Here is a 22,765-nt window from a genome sequence, read left to right on the forward strand (position 1 = left end):
TGGTGTTGGAGATTATTCCAATTTTGCCAATAATTCCACTCCATTTCATTTTGGACTTTGCACCCCTGATTATTAAATGAAAGTATTTATTGTTGAGTCTATGTCCAACTGCAGCAAAATCTAGACAATATCCAGGCTTGGGCTGACAAGTGGCAAGTTACATTCGCATCACACAAGTGACAGGCAATGACCATCTCCAACAAGAGATCTAACCAACGTGCCTTGACATTCAACGGCATTACCATCATTGAATCTCCCACTATCAACATCCTGGGGGTTACCATTTACCAAAAACTGAACAAGCCATCAAAATACTGTGGTTACAAGAACAGGTCAGAGACTGAGAATCCTGCAGCGAGTAACTCACCTCCCGACTCCCCAAAGCCTGCCCACCATCTAAAAGGCACAAGTCAGGAGCGTGGTGGAATACTCCCCACTTGCCTGGATGAGTGCAGCTCCAACAACACTCAAAAAACTCAACACCATCCAGGACAAAAACGTTCACTTGATTGGCACCCCTTCCACAAGCATTCCATCCCTCCACCACTGATGAGCGGTAGCAGCCATGTGTACCATCTACAGGATGTACTGCAGGACCTCACCAAGGCTCCTTTGACAACACCTTCCAAACCCATGATCTCCGCCATCTAGAAGGACAAGGGCAACAGACACATAGGAACCCCACCATCTGCAGTTTCCCCTCCAAGCCACTCACCATCCTGACTTGGAAATATATTGCTGATCCTTTATTATCTCTGGGTCAAAATCCTTGAACTCCCTCCTAACAGCACTGTGGGTGTACCTACAGCACAGGAGCTGCATTGGTTCAAGAAGGCAGCTCACCGCCACCTTCTAAAGGGCAACTAGGGATGGGCAACAAATAGTGGTCGAGACAGCGAAGAAACAAATATTGGAGTACCTGGCAGGGCTGGGATCTACTATTCCCATCACAATGATCTTCTTCCCAGGTTTCATTCCTCCTTTGATGGCACCACCAAAAGGAACAGTCTTAAAGAAAGTAAGGAATTGGTTGTTATAACTCTCAGAATAGGGTTGAATTACACGCGATTAAATGAGCAATCACATGCAAGGTCATTTTTAAAAAAAAGGTAAGAATAAAAAAGGTGCATTTTCTTTTACCAAGCGGGGACAGTCTTCTGCCTCTGGGGAACTGAGCGAGTTATTGAGGTGCGGTCCGTCCTCCGTCTAAAACAAGAATGAAATAGAAAATTAGGAGCAATTAAAACAATTTTCCTGCCAGTGTTAACTGCGAGTTATTGTTAATATTCTGGAGCAGGGAGCAGAGTCTGGGCTCCGGATCCCACTCGAGCAGAGTCTGGGCTCCGGATCCCACTCGATCATTCCCAATTCCCTTCCATCAATCGCAGCAATTGAGGCGGATCTGAGAAGTTGGCGGGAGAGGAATCCGCTCCCCCAGGAAATTCCCCCGGAGCAGCTCCGGGATCAATCGGAGGCGGCAGTCCCGGAGCAGGAGCAGCAAGACCCGGACTCCACCTGCACTCCGAGCCCAGGCCCCTCCCGGAATATTCCAGTGCCGGGATCCGCCTGTTTCTGAGCCGATCCCCGGGACCCGCACGGCTCCCTCCCGGTGAGCGGGGAATGGAGCAGATTCCGCGGCGGCCGGCGCCTCACACTCACGGTTCGCTCCTTATTTGTTGCCATCTTGCACCGAAACCGGGAAAGGCTGCGGGATCTGCCCGGGATTTACGTGGAGGCGGCACCCGCAGCGCACCCCGTCCCGCCCCGGCGCCAACCCCGCCCCCGACGCCGCCCCCAGGCGCCAACCCCGCCCCCGGCGCCGACCGGCGCCGACCCCGCCCCGCCCCCGGCGCCAACCCCATCCCGCCCCCGACGCCGCCCCCAGGCGCCAACCCCGCCCCCGGCGCTGCCCCATCCCACCCCCAGGCGCCAACCCCGCCCCGCCCCCGGCACCAACCCCGCCCCCGGCGCCAACCCCGTCCCACCCCCCGGCGCCAACCCCGTCCCACCCCCAGGCGCCAACCCCGCCCCGCCCCCGGCACCAACCCCGCCCCCGGCGCCAACCCCGTCCCACCCCCCGGCGCCAACCCCGTCCCACCCCCAGGCGCCAACCCAGCCCCCGTATCAGAAAATCCATGAGCTAAACTGGAAAAACTGATTTAAAACAATGTTTTTCAAACTTATTTTCCCAACTGGCCGATCTTCATGACCCTGTCCGGCCAACCTTCGCGACCCTCGCCGGCCGACCTTCGCGACCCTCGCCGGCCGGCCGACCTTCGCGACCCTCGCCGGCCGACCTTCAGGATCCTCGCTGGTTGACCTTCACAACGCTCGCTGGCCGTCCTTTGGGACCCTGTCTGGCCGACCTTCACAACGCTCACCAGTCGACCTTCGGGACCCTCGCCGGCCGACCTTTGCAACCCACCATTTTTGCTTACCTTTAATGCGACAGGTCTCACAATCTCTTGGTTCTCACAATCTCGCTTGCTTTGTCATTCAATGTTACATTTCTGCAAAGGTCTGCTGATGATTTAAGTTCTCTTTGAAAAAAATCAAGACGTTTGTCCTCAAACTGCTAAGCTTAATCTTCAAATGCCTTTGAAGTTCTGAGAGTTTTAAACTCACATTTGTCAGTACTTCCCTGCACATAACACACATGGGCTTTGCATCCTGATTTGCATTGGCACAATTAACAAAGATGTGGAGATGCCGGCGTTGGACTGGGGTGAGCACAGTAAGAAGTCTTACAACACCAGGTTAAAGTCCAACAGGTTTGCTTCAAACACTAGCTTTCGGAGCACTGCTCCTTCCTCAGGTGAATGAAGAGGTATGTTACATACCTCTTCATTCACCTGAGGAAGGAGCAGCGCTCCGAACGCTAGTGTTTGAAACAAACCTGTTGGACTTTAACCTGGTGTTGTAAGACTTCTTACAATTAACAAAGCCATACATCACGCAATGGGGCGGAATTCTCTGTTTCTTTTTTAAAAAAATATATTTATTAAAGTTTTTTAACAACACAATTTTTTCCCCTTACAAACAATAACCCCCCCCCACCCACCCCCCGTAACAAAATAACACAAAATCGCACTGAGCAAGATATATACATGGCAAAATGGTATATTTACATAGCTTTATACACTGGCTCTCGCCCGCACGTGCCAGTTTCTCCCATCCTCCATGTTATCTCCTGCTCATCTATCCCCTCAAACAATCTCTCGTTCCCCCTTCCCTCCGACCTTCCTCTAACGCTCCGCAAGGTAGTCTAGGAACAGTTGCCACCGCCTGTAGAACCCCTGCGCAGACCCTCTCAAGGCAAACTTAATCCTCTCCAACTTTATGAACCCAGCCATGTCGTTTATCCAGGCCTCCACGCTGGGGGGCTTCGCCTCCTTCCACAATAGCAAGATCCTTCGACGGGCTACTAGGGACGCAAAGGCCAGAATTCCGGCCTCTTTCGCTTCCTGCACTCCTGGCTCATCCCCTACTCAGAATATTGCTAACCCCCAGCTTGGCTTGACCCGGACTTTCACCACCTGAGATATTGCTCCCGCCACTCCTCTCCAGAACCCCTCCAGTGCCGGGCATGACCAAAACATGTGGACATGGTTCGCCGGATTCCCTGAACACCTTCCACATCTGTCCTCTACCCCAAAGAACCTACTCAACCTCGCTCCCATCAAGTGCGCTCTGTGAACCACCTTAAATTGTATCAGGCTGAGCCTGGCACATGAGGAGGAGGAATTAACCCTACCCAGGGCATCAGCCCACAAACCTTCCTCGATCTCCTCCCCCAGCTCCTCCTCCCATTTACCCTTCAACTCTTCTGCTAGGGCTTCCCCCTCGTCTTTCGTCTCTTGGTGTATTGCCAAAACCTTGCCCTCCCCGACCCATACACCCGAGATCACCCTGTCTTGAATTTCTTGTGCCGGGAGCAACGGGAATTCCCTGACCGGTCGCCTCACAAAAGCCCTCACCTGCAATTATCTAAATGCATTTCCCGGGGGTAACTCAAACTTCTCCTCCAGTGCCCCTAGGCTTGCAAATGTCCCGTCAATGAACAGGTCCCCCATTCTTCTAATCCCCGCCCGATGCCAGCCCTGGAACAGCCCGTCCATCTTCCCCGGGACAAACCGGTGGTTACCCCTGATCGGGGACCACACCGAGGCTCCCACTGCACCCCTGTGCCATCTCCACTGGCCCCAGATCCTTAACGTTGCCGCCACCACCACCGGGCTCGTGGTATACTTTGATGGCGAGAACGGCAGCGGTGCCGTCACTAACGCCCCCAAGCTCGTTCCTTTCCAGGACGCCATCTCCATCCTCTTCCATGCCGCCCCCTCTCCCTCCATAGCCCACTTGCGGATCATCGCCACATTTGCTGCCCAGTAGTAGCTCCCTAGGTTTGGCAGCGCCAACCCTCCTCGGTCCCTACTGCGTTCCAGGAACCCTCTCCTTACCCTCGGGGTCTTATTCGCCCACACAAACCCCATAATACTCCTACCTACTCTCTTGAAAAAGCCCTTGGTGATCACGATGGGTAGGCACTGAAACACAAACAAAAACCTCGGAAGGACCACCATTTTGACCGACTGCACTCTACCCGCCAACGAGAGCGGCAACATGTCCCATCTTTTGAAGTCCACCTCCATTTGGTCCACCAACCTCGTCAGATTCAATTTGTGTCGGGCCCCCCAACTCCTGGCTATCTGGATCCCCAGATACCAAAAACTCCCCATGCCCTCCTCAGCGGTAGGTCCCCTATCCCTATTTCTTGGTCCCCTGCCGGTAATACAAAGAGCTCACTCTTCCCTACATTGAGCTTATAGCCCGAGAACTCCCCAAACTCCCTCAGAGTCTGCATGACTCCACCATCCCCTCCATTGGGTCCGCCACGTACAGCAGCAGGTCATCCGCGTATAGCGACAGGAATTCTCCGTTTCTGAGACTAAGTGTTGACGTGGAACTCCACAACAGCAAAACTGGCACCATACCTGGACCGATTCAGCTCCTGTTAAAGGGCTAGCACCGGTGCCACATTGAACAGAATCGATTCGAATGAGAGACAGTGTCGGATTCGCCGGTTTTGCGATTGACAGGAGGCTGACAAGCTGCAGCCGCATATGCACATTTCACTCCCCCCACACACCATCCCAACGAACAAAATGGCAGCAAGACACGCAGACCCACGCTTCACAGATGCCAAGCTGGAGATCCTCCTAGACGCGGTGGAGGAGAGGCCGATGATCCTGTATCCCGGCCTGGGAAGGTGGCTGGCAGGTGGCAGAGATGGTGGGTGCAGTGGGCAACATTGTCCAGACCGACCAGCAGTGCCGGAAAAAACTGCATGACCTCAGGGCGGCCAGGATGAGTGTCAGCACTATGCCCCTGGCAATAACCCCTGTCCCACACTCCCGTAATCCTAACCCCCCCAACCCGGAAGGCGACAGAATCCTCAATCTGCATCACATGCTGACATCCTGGCCACTGAGACCACCAGCTACCTATCCCCTGGGCTGCATGTGAGGGTGGCAAGCTTGTATGATGCATTGGGCTGAGTTCACCACACTCTGCAGTTTTTTGCGATCTTGGACCGAGCAGTTGCCATACCAGGCTGTGATGCAGCCGGATAGGATGCTCTCTATCGCACATCTTTAGCTTCCGTAGGAAGTAGAGGCGCTACTGGGCAACCCCAAATTGATTCTGTATACACCTCCCACTGCCTCAGGAAGGCAGACAGCATTATCAGAGACCCCTCCCATCCAGGCATTGCCTTCTTCCAGACCCATCAGGCATAAGGTACAGAAGTCTGAAGACCCGCACATCCAGACACTGGAACAGCTTCTTCCCCACAACTACAAGACTCCCCAACGACTCCCCCTCGGACTGATCTGTTCCCTGTAAGAACACTATTCACGAAGCCCTATGCTGCTCTTGCTCATGTATTTCCTTTGTTTAGCCCCTTGTTTCGCACTGTAACCAATCACTGTTTTGTCGATGTACCATTTGTCAATTGTTATGGGCCCGAGTTTACAGAACCCCAAAGTGTTTCATGGAGTTCAACCGACCCACAACTTTTAATAGATCGTGGTGTGGGAAGCACACGGCGTGCCCTCCAGGTGTGATACAGCAGAGATGGACAAATGGTTTTTAAAACAAAACAATGTTTATTCTATGAACTCAAGTTAACCTTTTAAAAGCAAACATTGAATATCTTAACACCCATTACTTCAAAGATAACCCCAAAAGACTACAACACTAAATAATCCTTCAAACTGTTCCTTTAAATATCCAAAAGACTTCAAACCTTCAAAAATAATAACACATTAAGTTACATTCAATATATTTATAGTCTTTGGATTTCAGAAATCAACAGACCAGCTCTGTGTTTCTTCCTGCAGCTCTCAGCAAAACACACAGACACTCCCAGCTGCCTTCTCAAACTGAAACTGAAAAAAGCAGAAGTGAGCTCACCTCCCCCCAACCCTCTGACATCACTTCAGTAAATATGATCAGCTCCATTTCTTAAAGGTACATTGCTTAAACATCCATTTCTTCAAGGTACTCTCACATGACACAATGTACTCGATTATTCTTTTTTTTGTCTATTATGTACGTACTGTGTATGTTCCCTTGGCTGCAGAAAAATACTTTTCACTGTACATGTGACAACAAATCAAATCAAAATCAAATCAGTCCCAGAGGGACATGGCACAGTCAGTGGCTGATGTGACACAAATCCAGAAGGCGGTGGCACAGGTGCAGCGAGATGTGGCGCAGTCCTAGGCGGAGATGGTCCATTCGCTGTGCTCCATGGCCGGGAGCGAGCAGACCCTGTTCGAGACCAGAGCGGACCTCCAGGACTGCCTGAACTAGGTGGCGTGGGAGCCTCAGGGGATAGCTCCGCTCACACCCCGCACTTGAAGTAACCCAGGGGCCATCAGGCACCCCGAGGGAGTAGGAGGTAATGGGGTCCATACCGGTGACTGCTGCAGGGGAGGTGCCAGAGCACCGCAGCACCTAGGACCCTCCCCCTGTCTCCTGTCCCTGGGGCATCCGGTGGGCAGCGGGCAGAACAGGGCAGCACCACGTCACCGAGGACGCCCAAGCAGCAGCCGGGCCCATCCAGGCCCAGGTGCTCTAGAAGACGGCCATCAGCCGCAGGGACCCAGTTTGCAGGGCGGGAATCACAACAGACAGCCTTCACTCCTGATGTATCATCTGGGACTCCACCAAGACATAGTGTTAGGGCCCATAAGGTCAGAAAGTTAGACACTAGTTAAGTTGGCACGGGTGCAGGGAAGTTTAGTTAAAGGGGCTAGTTTGTACACTGTTACATTAAACATCTGTTCACACTGTTACAACCTGTCTCGGTGCTCTGTCAGATGGGTGTGAGGGGTGGGCTAGTCTGAGCTGGCCAAGGTTGGGGGGGGGGGGGAGAATAGGAGTACGTTGTGGATGGCTTGGGCTCCGCCTTACTCCCTGACCGTTCCCACCACCATCTCCCCAGAGGTTCAATGGCACCGTGTGATGGAATGGCCAGCTCGCATGCAGGGGTCACCCACGTGGACGGTGGAAAGTGCTACCGTGGGCAGGTGTCAGACATTGGCAGACGATGCAGAGCACCAGAGCTCATCGAGGACTGGTTGTCATCATCCTCCATCCCATGGACCAGACCCACTGTTACTGCCAATCCATGGCCCCCACCCCGTAGTGCAGCAGATATGTGTCACAGAGGGGGTTGTACGCGATGGGGTGGCCGGGGGAGGGGGAAAGTGTGTAGGGGTGGGATACGGTCTTCGTGCCCCTGGCCAGTCCCCCCCACAGTTGGTGAACCTGGAGGCGATCAGAGCGTCCCCGTGCGCGTTGGCCCTGGATCTGAGGCATCCTGTCGATGGCAGCAAACCCTGCTGCTCGTGCATCCTGGTGGGCTCTGTCCACATTGAAATGATTGTATTGAGCTGTCTGGACATGTAGGCCTTCCGTGACGGTGCGGATGCACCTGTGCACCGAGGTCTGAGAGATCCCAGACAGGTCCCCACTCAGCACCTGAAAAGACCCCGTTACATAAACGTTCAGGTCCACCATCACCTTGACGCCCACCGGGAGCAGGTGTCCTCCCCCAGGGCTGCGCTGACTAGGAGGAAGGCCACCATTGCTGGTTGAATTCCAATATCCATTGTCTGAAGGGGGTGAAAGGCCAACATGTTAGCATGGTGCGTATCCCCGTGAACAACCAGGTCCACCGGGCTCTATGCTGTCCCCAGATGTCCCCCCCCCCCACCTCTGCACCCCTGGTCCCACTGTTGCCTGGCACCACAAGGGCCTCTGGCCCTGGCACCAGTCCCTGATGCCAGGGGTACTGTCGGCTGGCACTGCCCATGCCAGCTGTACACTCTGCAATCCCCGCCCATAGTGGCAACAGAGGGCGTTGCCCTGGGTGGGCCTCCAGGCGGGGGTCCCAGCCGGTGCGGGGGTGTGGAGTATGGTGGAGGGTTGGGTGCACCCAATGGTGTCGGTGTCACTCTGCAGAACAATTGGCGGTCCATGACATTGGCGGTCCATGACTGGACACAACCCCGGTCCCATGGGGAGTCACTGCGGCCACTCGGCCTGTTCCCCCATCACCTCCCATCCTCCGGCCCTGGCAGGGCCCTCCCCATCCCATAAGCCCGGCCAGTGTCCGGACTGGCAGCCCACAGTTGCGCCTTTCCATGTCCCACCTCCTCTCTCTCCCTCATCAGCCACGATGCCGGTCTCGCGATTTTTAAAAGCACAAGTGAACCATCGGGAGCTCGGCCCATCCAAGGCAGAGAATCGCGGAGGCCCCGAATAATACCTGTCGGGCCCACTCTTAACCTACAAATGGTGTTTACTGTATGTGGTAGTCTGTGTAGAGGTATTACGGCATCAAAGCAGACATTGCAAAGGCCACGATGCATGCCATCGACGAGTCCCTCCCCTTCCAGATCGAGAGCGACGTGTCCGACGTAGCTCTGGCGGCCACCCTCAACCAAGCGGGCAGACCCGTGGCCGCCTTCTCACGTACCCTCCATGCTTCTGAAATCCGCCACTCCTCAGTCGAAAAGGAGGCCCAGGCCATAGTAGAAGCAGTGCGACATTGGAGGCATTACCTGGCCGGCAGGAGATTCACTCTCCTCACTGACCAACGGTCGGTCGCCTTCATGTTTGATAATGCACAGCGGGGTAAGATAAAAAACGATACGATCTTACGGTGGAGGATCAAACTCTCCACCTATAACTACGAGATCTTGTATCGTCCTGGGAAGCTAAACGAGCCTCCTGATGCCCTGTCCCACAGCACATGTGCCAACGCACAAGTGGACCGTCTCCGAGCCCTCCACGAGGACCTCTGTCACCCGGGGGTCACTCGCTTTTTCCATTTTATCAAGGCCCGCAACCTGCCCTACTCCATCGAGGAGGTCAGGACAGCCACCAGGGACTGCCAGATCTGCGCGGAGTGCAAACCGCACTTCTACAGGCCAGAGAAAGCGCACCTGATAAAGGCTTCCCGTCCCTTTGAACGCCTCAGTGTGGACTTCAAAGGCCCCCTCCCCTCCACCGACCACAACACGTACTTCCTGAACGTGATTGACAAATACTCCCGGTTTCCATTCGCCATCCCCTGCCCCGACATGACCGCAACCACCGCCATCAAGTCCCTCCACAGCATCTTTACGCTGTTCGGGTTCCCCGCTTACATACATAGTGATAGGGGGTCCTCCTTTATGAGCGTCGAACTGCGTCAATTCCTGCTCAGCAAGGGCATTGCCTCGAGCAGGACGACCAGATACAACCCCCGGGGTAGTGGACAGGGAGAGAGGGAGAACAGAACGGTCTGGAAGACCGTCCTACTGGCCCTACGGTCCAGGAATCTCCCAGTCTCCCGCTGGCAGGAAGTCCTCCCGAATGCCCTCCACTCCATCCGGTCACTGCTTTGTACCAGGACCAACCAAACACCTCACAAACGTCTCCTTATCTTCCCCAGGAAGTCCTCCTCTGGGACCTCGCTCCCGACCTGGCTGGCAGCTCCCGGACCCATCCTGCTCCGAAAACACGTGCGGGCACACAAGTCGGACCCATTGGTCGAGACTGTCCATCTTCTCCACGCTAACCCCCAGTACGCCTACGTGGCGTACCCCGATGGCCAACAAGATACGGTCTCCCTCCGAGACCTGGCGCCCGCTGGATCCCCACGCACACCCCAGCCACCAGTCCCACCCTCCCTCCCACCGTTGCACCTTATAGCCGCCCCCTTCCCAGGAGGATCGGTTCTTCCGCCGGCCCCGTCTAGGCCCCCCCGCCCACCGACGCACCCCACAGACGCTCCCTTCCCAGGTGAATCGGCTTCCCCACCAGCGCCGTCTAGGGGTGTTGAAGCTGCCACAGAGATTGAGGCTACGCTCCACCGGCGTCACCACCAAAGCTTCGACGATCACAGAGGACGACCAGGGCCCCCGATCTCTGATTGCTTCATCTTAAAGTGTATATAGTTAATTGTGAAACTGTAAATAGTTACCACAATAAGACAAAACGCTGTACGGAGGTATTACGGTACCTCCATAACTATAACTTCTACCACGTTACCACGTTGTAATACCAAGCCACCACCCCCACCGGACTCTTTTATATCAGGGGGTGAATGTGGTAGTCTGTGTAGAGGTATTACGGTACCTAGTAATGCTGGAACACCATTGGTAGATATTGTATGTTTCCCATTGGTCTAGCTGTATGGTAGCTCCGCCCTGCAAGGCAGGGTATAAGAACCCGTGCCACCCCAGCAGCCTTCTTTCTGTACCTGAGCTGCTGGGGGAAACATCTAGCTTATTAAAGCCTTCAGTTGGACTACAACCTCGCTTTAGTGGTCATTGATCGTGCATCACGGTACGTACATTCCGGACCACATTGACACCATTATCGAGGTGACAGAGAATTGCGATTTGACGTCAAATCGGTACCCGCCAAAATTTTGACGTTAGAACCTATTCTCTGCCCAACCGTGTTTTGCAATTTCGCCGTCAACTAATGGAGAATCCTGCCCATGATCTTTATTTTGCTTTGTTCTTGATTTCAGTTTACTCTTTGTGAGCTGTTCACGAGAGGCCCTGGAGATCTGTACAGAGTAACACTAGCACTGTCATGTCCCACTGTGGACTCTCCTGTGCAGCTCTCTTGAGCAGATTCAGTTGTGAGATACTAGCCCTCTCTTAACAAAATGATCCATCTTCAGTTCTTTCAGCCCTGTTGTCTTGCTTGCTCACAGCTAGAAAATGGAGGAATCACTCCTCCATGATTTTGCGCCAAAAGCATGGATGTACAGGGTGCGTGGCATCAATGTGTTCTGCAATGAGGCAGATTGGGAGACTGTAGGCGGGAATCCTGCCGGGTCAGATGGTGATGAGGTGTGACATATGTGGGGCTTGAGTGGGAGCGGGGGTGTGAGGAGCAGATACTGGAGATAGGGTTAGGGTTAGATCCAGTCGAGGAGGGGATATGGCTGCCAGGAAGCCAGCACCTGTCACAAGGCCCTGTTCCCCCACCCCAATCGCCAGTATCTGCTCCTCACACCCCCGCTCCCACTCAAGCCCCACATATGTCACACCTCATCATCATCTGGCCTGGCAGGATTCCCGCCTACAGTCTCCCAATCTGCCTCATTGCAGAACACATGCGAGCAGGCGTGAGCGGGAACAGCTACCCGGAGTCATGTGCAAGCTCAGGTGCCTCACTCCCTTTGAGGAAAGTGCCCTTGAGCTGGCCAGGGAGGAGCAAGACCGCGTTTGTGCCGAGGACAGAGACTTCACATCTGTCACCCACACCTTCCACCAGCGCAGATACACCTTGGTGGGATTAATTAGTGGACAAGCTTCTGGGTCACTTACTGGTGAGCACCTCACAGATGAGGAGGCTGGTGTAGCACAGTGGGCTAAACAGCTGGCTTGTAATGCAGAACAAGGCCACGGTGCGGGTTCAATTCCCGTTCCAGCCTCCCCGAACAGGCACCGGAATGTGGCGACTCGGAGCTTTTCACAGTAACTTCATTGAAGCCTACTGGTGACAATATGTGATTATTATTACGATGATGATCTACAGCAGCTGGGAGCAAGGACGTCCCCGGGAACTGGCACTCAGAAGGATGCCGGAGCCCAGGATTCTGCTGAGCCCCAATGACATTCCCCTTGGTCCAGCCATCACAGAGCTGCTGCAAAGGCAGAGTCCTGAGCATCAGGAAGGGATGACAGCATCTCTACTTGGACTGCAAGGCCTATCTTGCAGTCCCATTGACTTCTGTCTGAGAAGATGGTACTGCTACTCCTGTTCAACGAGGCCAGCACTGCGAGGGTGCTGTCCGCAGTGGAGACCTTGGTGCAGGATGTGCACTCTATGCTGAATGATGTCCGCTCCATGATTCAGCTCAAGACCTCCATGGCTGAGGGCATGAGATCCCTGGTGCAAGGCTTCAACTGCATGGTGCAGGCACTGGTATTGGGAATCCCCAGAACCTCACAGTCTCCCTCAGTGCTCACCCTCTCTATTCATCTCCTCCCATCCACTTTTAAACTCCCACTAAGGACGGGCACTCCCTCACCGGCATAAGCCCAGTGAGGAGGACACAGGAAGCGATGCCTGCAATGCCAGCCTTCACACCCCTTTAAAGCAAGGGGTGCCCCAAAGGGCAGGTAAGGCCTGCAAGTGACCCCTCCCCACCTCACCCCCCAGCCTGGAGTCAAACCTATCCGTGATCCCTGTCATGATATTCAGATAAACATCATGGTGCAAACACACATACACATTGATGGACAGATCAACGGACCAATCAACACACACGCAACATCACAGCCAATCACCAGTGAGAGCACACGCACTATAAAACAGGGAGCCCCACAGTTCCCGCTCATTCCAGCAAGAGACAGCTCAGGGCACAGAGCTCACAGCAAGCCACTCAGACATACACCATGTGCTGATTGCCTCTCTAAGATAGTGTTAGGGCCGGGTCCACAGGTTAAAGGGTAAAGAACGAACCACAGTCATAAGTTTACAGATGTTGTTATTGATAGTAATAAAACAGAGTTGTACCATCTGCAACCGTGTTGGTTCGGCTGTATAGCGGAACACCCAATACGACATAGTACCAGGATCGGAACCCAGCAACTGTGAGACCTACCTACACATCTTCAGGAATCCGCCATCCTGCGCCATGGACACCATCAGCCCGCCGCAGCCGCTCCAAATCGCTGGAAACCTCGGCGTCAACTGGAAGCTGTTTAAACAGCGCTTCCAGCTCTTCCTAGAAGCCACAGAAAGGGAGAATGCTTCGGACACCAAAAAAAATCGCCCTCCTCCTCTCCACGGCAGGGCAACACGCCATCCACATCTACAACTCCCTGGTGTTCGCGGACGGTGAGGACAAGACAAAGTACAAGACGGTCCTTCTTAAACTCGAGCAGCACTTCAGCGTCGAGGGGAACGAGAGCTTCGAGAGGTACCTCTTCCAGCAGCGTCTGCAGGGTAAGGATGAGCCTTTTTAATCTTTCCTGACACACCTCCGTATCCTCGCGCAGTCCAGCGGTTATGAGGCCAACTCCGATTCCATGATTCGGGACCAGATTGCTTTTGGGGTCACCTCAGGCACCCTACGCCAGCAGCTCCTCAAAATTAAGAGCCTCATCTTAACCACCGCCATCGAAGACTGCGTCCTCCATGAAAACGCGACCAGCCGGTACTCCCATTTCCAGGTGGCCGAATCGGCACGGCAGAGGTCCAACGAGGCCGAGCGTGTCCAGTCGATCGAGTTCCTCCCGGCCCGCGGCCCGGACAAGGGCAGCCATTTTGCGCGCTTTCCGAGGCCTCCCGCGCTTGTACGCGCCAAAAGAGACATCGACGCAGAGGGACGCGACGCGCAGGCGCGCTCTACGCAGGACCGAATTGCGCATGCGCGGTGGCGCAACGAACGCCATGACGTCACGATGTGCGGCAACTGTGGATCTGCACATTTAAAGCGGCAATGTCCAGCAAAGAATCGACAATGCCTCCGCTGTGGCAAGATGGGCCACTACGCTGCCTGCTGTCGAGCAGCTCAACCTGCCAACGCTCCCCAATTCCGCCAGCCTCACAGGGACGTGCGGGCCATTTAGCCTCCATACACCGAGTCATACCCTGACGATGTACAGACCGGTGACACCGACGACCGGGAAGCCTTCCGCGTGGCGGTCATTGACAGGAACCGGATGTCCCCAAGCAGGACCCACCAGCCGATGCCAGTGAACAGCGTTAATCTGGGTGATGAATGGTGTGCCACCCTAACGGTCAACCGATCACCAATCACATTCCGTTTAGACACTGGTGCCTCCGTCAACCTTATTGCATGGTCAGCCTTCCACACCTTGAAGGTCAAACCACCAATTCGGCCATCCCGCTGTCAGATGGTCGATTACAACGGAAATGTTATCCCGGCCATGGGATCCTGCCAGCTCGAGGTCACACACAATGCATACACAGCCACACTGTCCTTTGAGATAGTTGGATCCTCGAAGGACTCTCTGTTAGGCGCACAGGCGTGCAAGGTTCTCCACCTCGTTCAGCGGGTACACACTCTGTCTCCAGAAGGCACGTCCGACTTCCTGGTTGCAGAATTTAGGGCACAGCTCAACTCGCTCCTCGCCCACAACCAGGAGGCTTTCAAGGGCATGGGCACACTGCCCTACACTTACAGAATACGGCTCAAACCGGACGCCACGCCGGTCATTCACGCACCTCGTAGAGTCCCAGCACCACTCAAAGACCACCTCAAGCAGCAGCTGCAGGATTCTCCAGGACCAAGGAGTGCTTTCCCGGGTCATGGAGCCCACGCCATGGGTCAGCTCCATGGTGTGCGTAAAAAAGCCCTCTGGCGAACTCCGGATCTGCATCGACCCGAAAGACCTGAACAACAACATCATGAGGGAACACTACCCCATACCCAAACGGGAAAAAATCACGAGCGAAATGGCCCGGGCTAAAAGTTTTACAAAGCTTGATGCCTCAAAGGGTTTTTGGCAGATTCAACTGGATCAGTCCAGCAGGAAGCTGTGCACCTTCAACACTCCCTTTGGCAGGTACTGCTACAACAGAATGCCATTTGGCATCATCTCGGCATCAGAGGTATTTCATAGAATCATGGAACAGATGATGAAGGGCATCGAAGGGGTGCGCGTCTATGTGGACAACGTCATCATCTGGTCCACCACACCACAGGAGCACATCAGTCGTCTCCAGCGTGTCTTTGCTCGGATACGAGAACACGGCCTGCGTCTCAACCGAGCCAAGTGTTCTTTTGGCCAAACTGAGCTAAAGTTTCTGGGGGACCACATCTCCCGGTCAGGAGTGCGTCCGGATGCAGACAAAGTGAGCACCATTACAGCCATGCCGCAGCCGGCAGACAAGAAGGCAGTGCTACGCTTTCTCGGGATGATCAACTTCCTGGGGAAGTTCATTCCCAACCTTGCCTCCCACACAACGGCTCTTCGCCACCTAGTGAAGAAGACCACGGAGTTCCAGTGGCTGCCTGCACACCAGAAGGAATGGGAGGAGCTCAAGATTAAGCTCACCACAGCCCCGTATTGGCGTTCTTCGACACCTCTCAAGATACGAAGATGTCGACTGATGCCAGCCAGTCCGGCATTGGGGCGGTACTCCTGCAACGGGACGACACTGCATCATGGGCCCCGGTCGCCTATGCCTCGCGGGCCATGACCCCCACAGAACAGCGCTATGCGCAAATCGAGAAGGAGTGCCTAGGTTTGTTAACCGGCATTGATAAGTTCCACGACTACGTGTATGGTCTCCCTCAGTTCACCGTGGAAACCGACCATCGCCCCCTGGTCAGCATCATACAAAAGGACCTGAATGAGATGACCCCTCGCCTCCAGCGCATTCTGCTCAAGCTCCGGAGGTACGACTTCCAACTGGTCTACACGCCGTGAAAGGACTTCATCATCACGGATGCCCAGTCCAGAGCAGTGAGCACACCGCCCGAATTGGGGGGGTTCGTATGTCAGGTCAAAGCGCATATGGCCTTCACATCAGCCAATCTGCCAGCTAATGATGCAAGTCTGGCCCTTATTCGCCGGGAGACTGCGGCTGACCCCCTTCTACAACGTGTGATGCGCCACATGATGGAAGGGTGGCTCAAAGGACAGTGCCCGCAATTCTACAATGTCGGGGCGACTTGGCTGTCATTGACGGTGTCCTCCTAAAGTTGGACCGGATTGTGATTCCACACAGCATGCACAGGCTGGTCCTCGAACAATTACACGAAGGCCATCTCGGGGTTGAGAAGTGCAGATGGAGGGCCCGAGAAGCTGTATTCTGGCCGGGCATCAGCGACAACATTGCCAACATGGTGCTCAACTGCCCCACCTGCCAAAGGTTTCAGCCGGTGCAACCCCCTGAGACGCTTCAGCCCCATGAGTTGGTAACGTCTCCCTGGGCGAAGGTGGGTGTGGACCTTTTTCATGCGCTCAGCAGGGACTACGTCATCATTATAGATTACTTTTCGAATTATCCAGAGGTCATACGCCTCCACGATTTGACATCGTCCACTGTCATCAGGGCATGCAAAGAAACCTTCGCTCGCTATGGCATTCCGCTTACTGTCATGTCGGACAATGGGCCCTGTTTTGCAAGCCGAGAATGGTCGTCTTTTGCTGCTTCGTATGGCTTCACACACGTGATGTCCAGCCTTCTGCATCCCCAGTCAAATGGCAAGGCAGAAAAGGGAGTCCATATCATCAAGCGGCTCCTCTGCAAGGCTGCTGATGCCGGATCGGATTTCTGCTTAGCCCTGCTGACCTATCGCTCGGCCCCACTATCCACTGGCCTCTCACCAGCCCAGCTGTTGATGGGTCGCGCCCTCAGGACCACTGTGCCATCCATTCTTGTTCCTACACCCGACCATGCTCCAGTACTGCAAAGGATGCGACAGCAGCGTGCTCAGCAGAAGGTGGCACATGACACTCAGGCAACTGATCTTCCTGCCTTGGCGCCTGGAGACAACGTCCGCATCCACCTACCAGAGGGTGGCTGGTTGGCAACTGCCGAAGTTCTCCAACGCGTGGCTCCCCGTTCGTTCCTGGTTCGCATGCCTGATGGCTCCATTAGCCGGCGTAATCACCGGGCTCTTCGCCTGCTTCCATGCTCGCTACGTGATCATACACCAGTGCCACGCCCTCCTGTTGTTCCTGAAATCGACTTCGTGGAGCTTCCTGCCACCATGCCTATTCCTCTGTCGCCTGTGGCCAGTCCCATTCCTCAGCCGGTGGATCCTGACCCACCCTTGACGCGGTCAACCCGAATTCGTCGCCCACCTACTAGGCTGGACTTATGAGCCTGTTTGAACATTGGACTCACTAAAGTGTTATGCCACAATGTTAATATGTTTCTCTTTTTGTCGTTACAGGAGTTCATTTTTGATGTTTGATGATTACACTTGTTTTGTTTATGGTACAACTTTATTGCGATGTTGCACCTGACACCTTCCTATGTATATGCCTCATTCCTATGCCTCATGTACATGTTGTAGATATTGCACACATACATTCAGCTGCACTCAGTACACATCTATATTTATTACCACATAGGCACATATTCTTGTAAAAAAAGGGGGATGTCAGATATTCAGATAAACATCATGGTGCAAACACACATACACATTGATGGACAGATCAACGGACCAATCAACACACATGCAACATCACAGCCAATCACAAGCAAGAGCACACGCACTATAAAACGGGGAACACCACAGTTCCCGCTCATTCCAGCAGGAGACAGCTCAGGGCACAGAGCTCACAGCAAGCCACTCAGACATACACCATGTGCTGAGTGCCTCTCTAAGATAGTGTTAGGGCTGGGTCCACAGGTTAAAGGGTAAAGAATGAACCACAGTCATAAGTTTACCAATGTTATTGATAGTACTAAAACAGAGTTGTACCATCTGCAACCGTGTTGGTTCGTCTGTACAGCGGAACACCCAACACGACAATCCCCGCATCCTGTCCAGTGCACCCTGAGCAGTGAGCAGCCTGGATATTGATGACTGACTTGTGCTCACAGAATTCACATTTGGAGTATTGTATGCAGTTCTGGTCACCTCACTATAGGAGGGATGTGGAAGCATTGGAAAGGGTGCAAAGGAGATTTACCAGGATGCTGCCTGGTTTGGAGGGTAGGTCCTATGAGGAAAGGTTGAGGGAGCTAGGGCTTTTCTCTTTGGAGAGGAGGAGGATGAGAGGCGACTTAATAGAGGTTTATAAGATGATGAGGGGGATAGAGGAGTGGACGTTCAGAGACTATTTCCTCGGGTGGATGTAGCTGTTACAAGGGGGCATAACTATAAGGTTCAGGGTGGGAGAAATAGGAGGGATGTCCAAGGTAGGTTCTTTACTCAGAGAGTGGTTGGGATTTGGAATGGACTGCCTGCTGTGACAGTGGAGTTGGACACTTTAGGAACTTTCAAGCGGTTATTGGATAGGCACATGGAGCACACCAGAATGACAGGGAGTGGGATAGCTTGATCTTGGTTTCGGACAAAGCTCAGCACAACATCAAGGGCCAAAGGGCCTGTTCTGTGCTGTACTGTTCTGTGTTCTAACGGCCTCTGCTAGAATTAACTCAGATTCAAATTTAGAGTATCCAATTCCTTTTTTCCAATTAAGGGGCCATTTAGCATGGCCAATTCACCTACCCTACACATCTTTGGATTGTGGGGGCGAAACCCACGCAGGCATGGGGAGAATGTGCAAACTCCACACGGACAGTGACCCAGGGCCGGGATCGAACCCAGGTCCTCACCGCCGTGAGGCAGCAGTGCTAACCACTGCGCCACCTTGCCGCCCTTGTTCGGATTTAAAGAGATTGACAAAACCAAAAAGGGCAGGAGAGTCCCCCAGGAAGTGAACAATCTGAAATATTGGGCTGGATTCTCCTGTTCCCCAGCCTTGTGTTGCCCGACAGCGCGCTGTTCGCTTCAATGGATTTCCAATTGAAGCCACCCCACGCTGCCGGAAAGCCCATGGGCAGGGGTGCGTTGCCTGCGGGAAAATAGAATCACACAGGATGGGGCTTCCGGTCGTAACCAGAACAGATTCAATCTTCATTTTCACAAGGAAATTGGATAAATGACAGGAACAGGAATTACTGATGTCGGCTCCAACAGTTAATGGGTGTTTCATTCGATATCTCTTTGAAATAGCGCAGACACAAAGGGCCAAAGAACCACATCCTGCACTGCGTAATCTATGATGAGGAAGGATGGAAGAGCAGCACAACATACATCCTTGATCTGTCAACCAGTTGATACACTCTCACCTAACTCCGAGTCAGAAGGCTGTAGGATCAGAGCACATAATCCCGGCCAACAATCTGAGAAATCCTGAGGGAATGCTGCACTGTCAAAGGGTCAATACTGAGGGAGTGCTGCCTGTCAGGGAGTCAGTACTGAGGGAGTGCAGCACTGTCAGGGAGTCAGTACTGAGGGAGTGCTGCCTGTCAGGGAGTCAGTACTGAGGGAGTGCTGCCTGTCAGGGAGTCAGTACTGAGGGAGTGCTGCCTGTCAGGGAGTCAGTACTGAGGGAGTGCTGCACTGTCAGAGTCGGTACTGAGGGGGTGCTGCACTGTCAGAGGGTCAGTACTGAGGGAGTGCTGCACTGTCAGAGGGTCAGTACTGAGGGCGTGCTGCACTGTCAGAGGGTCAGTACTGAGGGAGTGCTGCCTGTCAGAGGGTCAGTACTGAGGGAGTGCTGCCTGTCAGGGAGTCACTACTGAGGGAGTGCTGCCTGTCAGAGGGTCAGCACTGAGGGAGTGCTGTACTGTCAGAGAGTCAGTACTGAGGGAGTGCTGCACTGTCAGAGGGTCAGTACTGAGGGAGTGCAGCACTGTCAGAGGGTCAGTACTGAGGGAGTGCGGCACTGTCAGAGGGTCAGTACTGAGGGAGTGCTGCACTGTCAGGGCGTCAGTACTGAGGGAGTGCTGCACTGTCAGAGGGTCAGTACTGAGGGAATGCTGCCTGTCAGGGATTCAGTACTGAGGGAGTTCTGCACTGTCAGAGGGTCAGTGCTGAGTGAGCGCTGCACCGTCAGAGGGTCAGTACTGAGGGAGTGCTGCACTGTCAGGGAGTCAGTACTGAGGGAGTGCTGCCTGTCAGGGAGTCAGTACTGAGGGAGTGCTGCACTGTCAGAGGGTCAGTCCTGAGGGAGTGCTGCACTGTCAGAGGGTCAGTACTGAGGGAGTGCTGCCTGTCAGGGATTCAGTACTGAGGGAGTGCTGCACTGTCAGTGGGTCAGTACTGAGGGAATGCTGCACTGTCAGAGGGTCAGTCCTGAGGGAGTGCTGCACTGTCAGAGGGTCAGTCCTGAGGGAGTGCTGCACTGTCAGAGGATCAGTACTGAGGGAGTGCTGCATCGTCAGAGGGTCAGCACTGAGGGAATGCTGCACTGTTGGAGAGTCAGTACTGAGGGAGTGCTGCCTGTCAGGGAGTCAGTACTGAGAGAGTGCTGCACTGTCAGAGGCTCAATACTGAGAAAGTACTGCACTATCCGAGGGTCAGTATTGCGAGAGTACTGCACTATCTGAGGGTCAGTACTGAAAGAGTGCTGTACTGTCCGAGGGTCAGTACTGAGGGAGTACTGCACTATCTGAGGGTCAGTACTGAAAGAGTGCTGCACTGTCCGAGGGTCAGTACTCGGAGTCTGCTACACTGTCTGAGGGTCAGTACTGAGGGATTGCAGCACAATTGGAGGGTCAGCGCTGAAGGAATGCAGCACTGTTGGAGGGTAGTACTGAGGGACTGCTGCATTGTCTGTAGGTGAGCACCAAGTCAGCGCTGCACTGTCTAAGGGTCAGTACTGAGGGAATGCAGCACTGTTGGAGGGTCAGTACTGAGGAAATGTTGTACTGTCAGAGGGTCAGTATTGAGGGAGTGCTACACTGTCACAGGGTTAGTACTGAAGGAGAGCTACACTGTCACAGGGTCAGTACTGAGGGAATGCCGCACTGTCATGGGGTCAGTCCTGGGGAATGCTGCACTTTCAGAGGGTGAGCACTGAGGGAGTGCTGCACTGTCAGAGGGTGTGCACTGAGGGAGCGTTGCACTGTCAGAGGGTCAGTACTGTAGGAATGCTGCACTTGAAGGGGGTGAGCACTGAGGGAGTGCTGCATTGTCAGAGGGTCAGTACTGAGGGAGTGCTGCACTGTCAGAGGGCCAGTATTGAGCGAATGCTGCACTGAAAGAGGATGAATACTGAGGGAGTGCTGCAGTGTCAGAGGGTCAGTACTGAGCGAGTGCTGCACTGTCAGAGGGTCAGTACTGAGCAAGTGCTGCACTGTCAGAGTCGGTACTGAGTGAATGCGGCACTGTCAGAGGGTCAGTACTGAGTAAGTGCTGCACTGTCAGACGGTCAGTACTGAGCGAGTGCTGCACTGTCAGCAGGTCAGTACGAGGGAAAGCTGCACTGTCAGAGGGTGAGCACTGAGGGAGTGTTGCACTGTCAGCGGGTCAGTACGAGGGAAAGCTGCACTGTCAGAGGGTGAGCACTGAGGGAGTTCTGCACTGTTAGAGGGCGAGCACTGAGCGAGTGCTGCACTGTTAGAGGGTCAGTACTGAGAGAAAGCTGCACTCTCAGAAGGTGAGCACTGAGGGAGTACCGCACTGTCAGAGGGTCATTGACTAAGGGAACGCTGCACTGTCAGAGAGTCAGTACTAAGGGAATGCTACACTATTGGAGGGTGAGCACTATCTGTCTCACTCTAATATGCAGATTTGCCAGAAAGTGATCCTGCCCACAATGGACAGGATTCACATCATGACGTCTCGCGAGATCTAGTGCGATGTCATGAGGTGTGGCAAGCCGGGTAGATCCGGATGTGGGATGTCCCAGCATCTAGCGGTTGTGTCGCACTGCTTTTCTGGTCCAACACGACCAGTAGAATCTCGCTCCTCGTGTTTCCTAATGGACTGTAAATTTCAAAGCAGAATCAGAGGAATTAGGATAAACATATTCATCATTTTATTCAATAACTACCCAGCTATGGTTTTAGTTTTTAGTGTACATGTACATTCATTTGATGTTGTTAGTGATTTAAAACTGGATCTTTTTGAAGGAATTTCCAACGGGCGCGGTGACACGGAGGATCCCTCTCTATTTATGAAGCTGGAGATCCCAAATGCTTCATAACGTAACAATCTTTATTGTCACAAGTAGGCTTACATTAACACTGCAATGTAGTTACTGTGAAAAGCCCCTAGTCGCCACACTCTGGCGCCTGTTCGAGTACGCAGAGGGAGAATTCAGTATGTCCAATTCACCTAACAAGCACGTCTTTCGGGACTTGTGGGAGGAGACCGGAGCACCCGGAGGAAACCCACACAGCCACAGGGAGGACGTGCAGACTCCGCACAGACAGTGACCCAAGCCGGGAATCTAATCAGGGACCCTGATGCTGTGAAGCCACAGTGCTAACCACTGTGCTACCGTGCTGCCCCAAACCATTGTCGCAATTGTCCAGCTACCTCCAAAAGATCGAATCCCAAGCACCGCCAGGTCCCTCTGCTCCTGCATACTCTTTAGAACTCTGCATTCATTCTATATTTCCTCTCCTTATCCGTTCTACCAAAATACATCACCTCACACTTCTCTGCTAATACACAGATCAATAACTGGTACAAATGGGTCAGAGGCCTCATTGGGATCAGTGTTAAACCACTCAT

At 53.8% G+C, this 22,765-nt stretch overlaps 1 protein-coding gene across 2 annotated transcripts in view; it reads right to left on the reverse strand.

The window, feature by feature from the left end:
• LOC140422100 (galectin-related protein-like) overlaps positions 1 to 1,780 on the reverse strand; it is a 31,901-nt gene extending 30,121 nt beyond the window's left edge. For both annotated transcript variants that reach the window (XM_072507117.1, XM_072507118.1), the window contains exons 1-3: positions 1,660 to 1,780; positions 1,141 to 1,206; positions 920 to 1,008 (exon numbers count right to left, since the gene is read on the reverse strand). In XM_072507117.1, coding sequence (XP_072363218.1) covers positions 920 to 1,008; positions 1,141 to 1,206; positions 1,660 to 1,683 — 179 coding nt within the window. In that variant the 5' untranslated portion in view covers positions 1,684 to 1,780. The remainder of the gene's footprint in view (positions 1 to 919; positions 1,009 to 1,140; positions 1,207 to 1,659) is intronic.
• Positions 1,781 to 22,765: the final 20,985 nt, after the last annotated feature.

The sequence above is a fragment of the Scyliorhinus torazame genome, chromosome 1 (genome assembly GCF_047496885.1).
Source record: "Scyliorhinus torazame isolate Kashiwa2021f chromosome 1, sScyTor2.1, whole genome shotgun sequence".
NCBI lineage: Eukaryota > Metazoa > Chordata > Chondrichthyes > Carcharhiniformes > Scyliorhinidae > Scyliorhinus > Scyliorhinus torazame.